At 38.3% G+C, this 9,421-nt stretch overlaps 2 protein-coding genes and 1 pseudogene across 2 annotated transcripts; all 3 read left to right on the forward strand.

The window, feature by feature from the left end:
- The first annotated feature begins 255 nt into the window (after nucleotides 1-255).
- LOC149099763 (uncharacterized) lies at nucleotides 256-4,820 on the forward strand. The gene is made up of 5 exons (XM_089278392.1): nucleotides 256-475; nucleotides 724-759; nucleotides 1,107-1,160; nucleotides 2,713-2,780; nucleotides 4,221-4,820. The coding sequence occupies exons 1-5, from the start codon at nucleotides 394-396 to the stop codon at nucleotides 4,338-4,340; spliced, it is 360 nt and encodes a 119-aa protein (XP_089134518.1). The 5' UTR covers nucleotides 256-393; the 3' UTR covers nucleotides 4,341-4,820.
- Nucleotides 4,821-5,445: 625 nt separating this feature from the next.
- LOC149099764 (uncharacterized) lies at nucleotides 5,446-6,999 on the forward strand (annotated as a pseudogene).
- A 703-nt stretch (nucleotides 7,000-7,702) lies between these two features.
- Nucleotides 7,703-8,860, forward strand: LOC149099765 (uncharacterized). The gene has a single exon (XM_089276908.1). The coding sequence runs from the start codon at nucleotides 7,703-7,705 to the stop codon at nucleotides 8,858-8,860; it is 1,158 nt and encodes a 385-aa protein (XP_089133034.1).
- Nucleotides 8,861-9,421: the final 561 nt, after the last annotated feature.

Consider the following 9,421-nt stretch of genomic DNA (forward strand, 5'->3'; position numbering starts at 1 on the left):
GACAATGGACGAGTACGTTCAATTGCTGAAGATTTTGTTCCGTGAATTTATTGCTCTTTGGAGACAGGTTGAGTCCAGCGCGCCTACGTTTTTGGAGGATGCTGAAGAGCTTACTGGAAAAGTTTCAGACACAATTGGCAAAATTAAAACTCAAGTGACCTCATCTGAATGTCAGAGCCTGGGTAAGTTTTAATAGCCATTAAATGTTTTGCTTGACTTCTCTCCAGAGTACCTTTTTTAATTAGGGACCAGACGTATAACATACCCCCAATTGAAAAGTGTTACTAATTTTAATTCATTAATTTTAATTAATGCAGTCTCGAGGCTACGTATAGTAATGCTTGTCCATACAGATGAGAAAATTTTTTATTCATTTCATATTTAGATACGGATATGCTACCAGCTACTGAAGTACCCCCTAGGGAGTTACTAGTACCATCTGTAATTAACAAGACACAAGAGACCGACACAACAGGTTGGTATGAAAAGGGAATTTAGCTCTTAGTGTGACAGTTGAATAATGTCAGGGGCACATCTTGGGGGAGGATGCAGGGGGTGTGCATCCCCCTCTGTGATAAAACCTTCTCTGTATTTGCTTTTAAAATTTGTTTACCTCACCAGTCAGTTACGCCATTCCCTAGTGGAGCACCCCTTCCTATGAAAACTTGTGGATCTACCCCTGAATTTATGCACAATTTGAAAATTTTTCATTCCTCTTCCCAGGAACCTCAACCAATGACCAGCCCACCAACCCAACAGGTAATTTTAAATGCAGCTCTGGGTTTTCTCAAAAACAAGTGTATACTAATAAGTGTGTACTAATGCTTGCCCATTGTGTTAAGTTAAATATTCATGCCACTTTTTGACACGTAGTTTCCAAGAAAGCTTGGTGTGAGGGCAAGCAGAAAGGGGTAAAACATTTTTTCTTCATTCACTTCATTTAATTCAGATACTCTGAGCTCTTGGAATACCTTGTAACTCATTTCTGCTATCTGAGGAATATTGACTTGTTTCATTAAGCTATGCACACTACTAACTTAATTTAAAAAGCAGGTATGCTAATTAGCCAGTTGAGTCCAACTGTTCCCAAATGATTTCTTTTTTAGAAAGTATGACTACACCTCAAGAAATGTCTCCAATCCCAATGGATACAACACCAGGTATGTTAAGAAAACAATACATTTTGTAATGACTTTTCAATGAATTTAATGAGTTATATTCCAGTGAACACTATGAGCCTATGAGCTGTCACAAAATAATAAGTGGCACTTGTACAGGTTACTCGTATCCTTAGCTGGTGATATCCTCCGTAAATATTGTTATTATTATTATTGTTTATTTTTATTATTATCGTTATTATTATTATTATTATTACTATTATCCTGCAACTTCATTTGTGATAGTAAGCGTGAAGGGAAAACTGTAGTTTACATGGCTTAAGCAAAAAATACTATGGGAAGGGGTTACAGGGCTTAAGTGTAGGACGGCCAAAATGGTTGATGTAGAAATGACAGATACCAGTGTACGATTTACGAGTTTATTGACAAAAATAGTGGAGACAATAACAACAGGAACAAAATAAACGGTAACGAGTAACACTGAAATACAATAAACAAACTAAAATAAGTCTAATGCTAATAAAGAGTAAAACTAAACAAAATAAGATAACTTAGCTTAGAAATAACAAAGTAATTGGGTGCAAATAACAAGACAATTGAAAAAGGAAGATTGCATGACAAAAATACAGAAACAGGAAATTGTGTGACAAAAACTGTCGACATTTGTAGAGTATTACATGAAATACAGAACTAAAAAGGTTCAAGTTACGGGATTACACAATAGTGCTAAGCTGTGTACAAACTAGTCACACAAGTAATTACAGTGATAAAAACAGGCTACAAAACATATAGAGGAACAGAAATGAATTTGGATTTGTGCAAACAATCACAAGTAATCAACAAGGATATGTGGTAAGCGAAAAACACAATATTTACTAGCAAAAACTATAAAACAAAGGGACAGAGATAAAGCTACATGCTGTGCTGATTAAAGGTCAAGAAAGCTAGAGGAATAATACCAAACAAAAACTAGTAAAGGCAACTAAAAGCGACTGCTAATTGAAACTAATGAAATAAAAGAAACGAACTAAACCTAAAGCCTTAAAGAAAAGTACAAAACAAAATAATGCATTACATACCAAGGGTTATTGAGAATATAGCATTCGAACTAAACCAGTGCTTTAGTATCGCTCAGAATAAACCAACTGAATCAACTGAATTTGCTAAACAAATGGTTGCCAATTTATAACAGATTTGAGGAAACTGTAGGAATAACTCTAAACCAAATAAGGCTAGGGAGTGTATTTGTTGCCCACGAATACAGGATTTACCTAAGGAAACTAGGAGGTAACTTCTCCTACACAACAGGATTTAGCTAAGGGAAGCGTGTGGGAATGAATCACCAACACATACCAAACTAAGGTGTGTAAGGAAACCAAACTAATGTAGGAAAATAACCCAAATAGTAAGAAGAAGAATAACACAACACTAATAAAAATAGTTTGAAAATTAGAACTGAAAATGAACTAAAGTGACCTTGTCACATAAGTAAAAAACACTCTGGGAAGGCTATGGAACTGATATTTTCTGGAACACATAACTTAAAAAGGCCTTAAATATTGATAGTGGCCTTCTCAACTTGCTTTGACTGCAGAGAGAGCAAGCACTAACAGAGTGAAAAAGAGGAAACAGAGGGTTCAGAAAAAGATGGAATGTTCTAAGGTAACCTTGCATATTAAGGTAATTCCTCTGAAATAAAAGTGACAATAGATTTTTGTCCACTGAATATTTGTCATATGATAACTTCAATTTTGAAATAAAAAAGGGGGGTGCCCATGCTCATTAAGGAGCAGTGAGGTATTGAAAATGCCCCATTTTGGCATTATTTGATGCTTATCATAAGAACGCGTTCCCAGTAATTGTAACATCTTTGTGACCCCGGACTCATAAGAGCACGCATTAAACTACAGTCAATACAATGTGTCGGACAAAAATAAACGTTTTAAGTTTGATTCAGATGGAAAGCTAAATCCTTGATTAAAAATTTGAACCAAATTTCTTGACGTGGTTACCGACTGCAAAATAGAAAAGACCACAGTGTATCTGCTATTTTTCTTATTTATTCAATTTTCAGCAATAGAAATTAAATCAGTCTTTTCTCACGCAAAGCTTATGATTAGTTGATTACAATGACTGGAAAAAAAATTGGGGTGCCCATGCTCGTTGGTGAGCTAGAGCCATTTTTCAACTGACAGAGCTCAAAATCAAGGCAAATCCGTCATGTTTTTAATTTGCGCGTGCATGAGCATGCGCTAATGACGCCATAAATTATACGCAGTAAGGATGCGCAATGCAAATGTGAGGAATGACCTTAATCGACTGAGTTGATGTACAATGTTGAATTTTTTAAAACGTTTAAGATGAAATCTGATGGGGAAATGAGCAATCTCAGTTTTTAGTAGAAAAAAGTCTTGTACCAATGCAATGTTAAGTATATTAAGATCCTTTTTACATTTTCTCAAAGCTAAAGATATAAATAATTGTCTGAAATAACACCAAAAACAATTTTCCAAAGGAACTTGAGAAAATGAATTTTAAAGTTCAGAGAAATTGTGCAATCACAGGTAAAATTTCATCATCAGTTTCATTTTCTCGGTACTTTCAAGTGTTTCATATGAACTTCAAACTTTGTTTTTGACATTTAGTGTTGTAAGAAATGATTTCTTTTGAGAAGATATTCAAAACAGTTACAGAAGTTTGCAATATGGTGCAAATAATCTCGATACAAAGTTTTTGTCCAGTTGTTACTTGAACTTCTGGTGTTCTTAATTCTTTGACACAATGGAGTAAAGCAACTACTAATAAGTTATTACAATTCAAACTCAAGCCATGTACAGAATACCAGAGTCTGGGTATATAAGCTGTCATGATTTATTAATTATTACATGTTGGCTAGCGAGATAAAATGAAACCTCTGAGATGCTTACAAACTTTCAATCTCAAAGGAATCTGCAAGTGAACTTTGCAAAAAACAAAGAATTCAAATATCTGAAGGAGCATTTGGCACCTATTATAGATCCATCAGTTAAAGCAGCCATTTATATAACATATCTGGCAAATTGTGATTTTAATACCACCATGGCACCCAATTCAATTATACAGTTTGACAATGATGATGTGACAGAACTTCTCTCTACTGAGGACAATCCTGACACAGCAATGCAGGTAGAAAACTTTTCACAATCTCAGTGTGTTAAAATAACATTTGTATCATCCTGTTAATACATTGGTTGGCTCTTTTGTAAATTGCTACTTAATCTCATGGAACCCTAATTGGTAATTCTCCCATAAAGGTATATACAACAATGACAAAGGTATTATGGGCAGTTCTACTTCACCGCAGATTGATCAACGTTTACAGCAGCTCATCAATATTATATCCCAAAACATTTATATTGAAATTGCCCGTCATCAGCCGTCTTCACAGATTCTAGGTATTTATGAACACTTACATGTTATAACCTAGAATACATTTTGCCATTGTTCCACAAGCTTTGAACTACCTTCTTGAAATGGCTGGATATGAGGATTTAATTTACGTATAATAATTAAAAACAATAGTATATTTAACATAAAATTCAAATTGTTACAGGGCTCATTAGCTCACACCCAATGTGCCTTACAATAATTTTACAAATTCAGAACTGAAACTGTTACTGAAACCATAGATAAGTGTGACTCTGATAAGCCACTTGGCTTGCATGCAGACAACAGCAAAGTTTGTCTGCTGTATTTTGATTGCTCCTAATTAAATAATATATAGATTTAGCCAAGCCTAAAAGAGGAGCTCCCGGGCCGGGTTGTTCAAAACCCGATTAAGCTAACCCTGGATAAGTCTGAGATTTGATTTGATTTTTGTAACTTTGCAGTGAGGTTTTCTATTTAAATAGTTTGGCCTCCTGTTTTGACTTTGAATAACCTCAAACCACACAAAACACAAGCAGGGAATTAAATATTATGACTATTACCTGTTAGGTCATTGGAAAATTACATCAAGCCATGCAGCAGAGGTATCAACTTGCCATACAGCAGGCTTATGCCATAGGTGGAGTTCTTACATAATGCATTGCCCAACGCGATCGTGAAAGCATGCCAGATGTTCCTCACCAGCGTTCTCGTGGAAGGCCAAACTACAATCCTTGATGGAATAGATGAACTTGGAGCATCATCATCTGGTCTCGAAGACCAGATTGCAATTTTCAATACAGTTTCCAAGTTCTCGTTGCTAAATTATGTAAATGAGCCAATGAACCATTTTGTTAGTGCTGAAGTACGCTCAGCCATAGCTAGTTTACCAGCAATACACAATATGTGTAATGTACCCAGCAACATCTACAAAGCTTACAAAAATACAAGTCCATACAGATCTGTGGTGTGTGATAATGGAAATGCAGAACTTTCCGACAAAATACGCTATCCCACCATTATTCCACCTTGTCACCCACAGAGGGATCACATGAGATAGCATTGCGCCTGCGTGAACTCAGTGCGTTGTTGCCTTTGTTGTGAACGGATTGTCTTTTCTGTCCTGCGAAAACTTGGTTTTTGCCACACACAATGCCGCCTGATTCGCCTACTAAAACATCGAAAGAAATTCATGTAGAGATACACCCGGTACTAGGAGAGACCTTCCAAGTCTTCGAGACACGGGAATGATAAAGACGGGAAAAAGGTCATAATTGACTCCCGTCAACACAATGAAGACATGGCAAGCGCTCAGATCAGTGCTTTGCAAAAATCTATGGAACACGGCTTTTCCTGGATGGCCAAGTCATTGACCACGGCCCTAACACAAACCCTTGAGAGGTATGTGTGTGAGGAGGTCACCGAGGGTGACTTAAATGACAATAACTTGCCAAACCCCTCACAAGACAAACCCAGCCAGAAGGCGGGAAAATCGTCTTCACCGAGCGAGCAGATGGATGTTGATGCCTCGGTCAATGACCTTTTGTCTGATGCCAAAGAACATGGCAATGGAAAGCAACATGAAGTCGACGAATCAGTTGGAGACTTCCTTAAAACTGTTCAAAATGACCTGAAGTCGGAGGAGACGGGACCCATCCCATCCATGAAGAGCTCGCTAAAATTGTGACGCGTCTCGTGCGAGACGGCATGTTAGAAGAACGGCTGCAAGAGAAGATAAACAAATATCCGCAGCCGGAAAACTGTGAAGGTTTGACGAAAGTTCAAGTTAACCAACTGATTTGGGATAACCTCAGCTCCACCATCAGGTCGCAAGACTTGAAATTCCAAAAAGTGCAAACGTCTGTCGTTAAGGGCATGACAACTCTTGCTCGCGTCACTGACGCCATCTTGAAACGAGTTAATGAGATAAATGGCGGGAAAGTGCTCGCCCAAGAGGCAATAGACAGCCTTTCTCTTTTGGCACATGCAAATACCGAGCTTAATAATAGAAGGAAAGAGCTCATAAAACCGGACCTACACACGGATTACAAACACCTTTGCTCAGCGTCTACAACAGTGACAGCTGAACTCTTCGGAGACGACTTGTCGAAGCAAGTCAAGGATATCTCCGAAGTAAACTGTGTTGGCCGGAAAGTAACTACTTCCACCGTCACTTGTCATAAAGGCCCGACCCACTCTAACTTTGGATACAAAAGCCAATCGTCTGGTGGCAGAGGGAAATTTTTTTGAGCAAGAGGAAGTCAGAAGCATTTTTTAGGCTGGCAACAGACCGCAAGTCGCGGTTCTGCCACACAGAATTCAGACAAGTTTCCCAAGTCGAAGGGTCAAAGCAAGTAAACAAAGCTTCTGAGGACTTACCTGAGGTAAGTCAAAAATTATGCCTTGTAGAACCAGGACAAACGGCAGGTAGATTGAAATTATATTTTCCTGAATGGAGAGAATTGACTTCTGATCCGCAGATTCTCAAAACCCTCAAGGGTTTTAATGTTGATTTTGTTGACTGCCCTCCTGTACAAATGCTTCCCCCAAAGGAAATCGCTTTTAATTCGGAAGAATCACAGATTATCAGTTCAGAATTAGACAAACTTCTGACAAAGGGGGTCATTGTGAAATCACAGCACTGTCATGGAGAATTTCTCTCTACTATATTTCTTCGTAAAAAGAAGACTGGAGGGTATAGGCTCATTCTCAATTTGAAGACCTTAAATCAATATATTAGCAACCATCATTTTAAAATGGAAAGCTTAACTTCAGCAATCTTGCTTATGACACCTGGATGTTATATGGCATCTGTAGACTTGCAAGATGCATATTATTCGGTTCCAATCAATGAGAAATGCCAAAAATATTTGAAGTTCTCCTGGCAGGGGAAGTTATTTCAGTTTACTTGCCTCCCTAATGGTCTTGCTTCTGCTCCCCGACTGTTTACGAAATTGCTTAAGCCTGTCTACTCCACCTTAAGGCAAATGGGACACACAAATGTGGGCTACATTGATGATTCATACTTATAAGGGCCCTCATTTAATGACTGCAGTAATAATGTTCAGGACACTGTCCACCTTTTCACCAAAGTGGGTTTTCTTCTAAATCAAGAAAAATCAATTCTTGTACCCAGCCATGAGTTAACATTTTTGGGCTTTATCTTAAACTCACTCAAGATGACAGTGAGACCAACACCAGAGAAAGTTGAAAAGCTGAAACAGAAATGTTTAACTGTATTGACAAAAACTCATGTTTCAATTCATGATGTCTCAGAAGTGATAGGTTTAATGGTTTCTATGTTCCCTGGTGTTGAATATGCACAGCTTTTCTATAGAAGTCTAGAAATAGACAAAATCAAAGCTCTGAAAGAAAGTAGGGGAAACTACAACTCTGTAATGACATTGTCAGTCACATCAGTCATAGACCTCAAGTGGTGGATCAAAAATGTTGAGAGCTCGTTTAAGTGGATATCCCATGGGGATCCATTACTCTCCCTGTATTCTGATGTCTCAAAAGAAGGGTGGGGGGCCGTGTGCAAGGGAGATAAAGCAGGAGGTCGATGGACTGTAACTGAGTCTAACTGTCACATCAATGAGTTAGAAACACTTGCTGCTTTTTTTGCTTTGAAATCGTTCTGCCACTCAATGACAAATTGTCATATTAACATTTACATAGATAATACCACTGCTGTCTCTTACATAAATGCCATGGGTGGGACTCATTCTTTGGAATGTAATAAGATTACACCTGAAATTTGGACCTGGTGCATCCAGAGAAATATCTGGGTGACAGCAATCTCATTACCAGGTAAAGAAAATGTTGATGCTGATAGGGAATCTAGAACATTTAATGATAACACAGAATGGTCTCTCAGTGAAAATATTTTCCACAGCATTGTTGAGACCTATGGCATGCCATCCATTGATCTTTTCGCATCTAGAATTAACAGAAAAGTTTCACGTTATGTGTCATGGAGGCCAGACCCTGAGGCACAATTCATGGATGCTTTCTCTTGCTCTTGGTCTCAAGAACAATTTTATGCTTTCCCTCCTTTTAGCCTGATACTTCGTTGTTTAAAGAAAATCAAAATGGAGAAAGGGGAAGGGATCATAATTGTTCCAGTCTGGCCCACCCAACCTTGGTATCCAAAGCTGATGAGTCTTTTGTTCGACAAGCCCAGACTGTTACCAGTGACAAGAGGGACATTGTATCTTCCAAGCAAGCCCAGTCAACCACATCCCATGGAGGGCAAACTGAAACTAATTGCACGCAAGCTATCGGGGAATCCCTTACGGAGGAAGGCATTTCTGCAGAAGCTACCAAGATTATCCTAAGTCGTGGAGGAAAGGCACATCTAAACAGTACCAATCCTACTACAAAAAAAGGCTTGACTTCTGTCATAGAGAACAAATTAGTACAGTTCGTCCCTCTTTAGCCCAAGTCATAGACTTTCTACTGACTTTATTTAACAGTGGTCTTAGTTATAGTAGCCTTAATACTGCTCGTTCAGCACTTTCTTCAATACTCCCTTCAATAGATGGTATCCCAGTTGGGCAACATCCTTTAGTTATTAGGTTTCTAAAGGGAGTATTTGAGTCTCACCCAGCGATGCCTCGTTATACAGCAGTTTGGGATGTAAACCAAGTTCTTCATTACTTAAAGACTTTGTCCCCTGTTAACGAGATTTCTCTCAAGAGTTTAACTCTGAAGCTCACAATGTTACTAGCTCTAGTCACTGCTCAAAGGGGGCAATCCCTTCTTTTTCTCAATGTGGACAGCATGATAGATTCGTGAGACGCGATACACGAGCACGGAATGTGACCATGGGTACGAAGCACAAGGCGAAAAAGATCTGCCTGTAGTCACACCATTGTTTATGCTCTACCACCTCCTTG

Source organism: Orbicella faveolata, unplaced genomic scaffold (genome assembly GCF_042242905.1).
Source record: "Orbicella faveolata isolate gen_17 unplaced genomic scaffold, um_ofav_v1 contig_46, whole genome shotgun sequence".
NCBI classification, from domain to species: Eukaryota; Metazoa; Cnidaria; class Anthozoa; order Scleractinia; family Merulinidae; genus Orbicella; species Orbicella faveolata.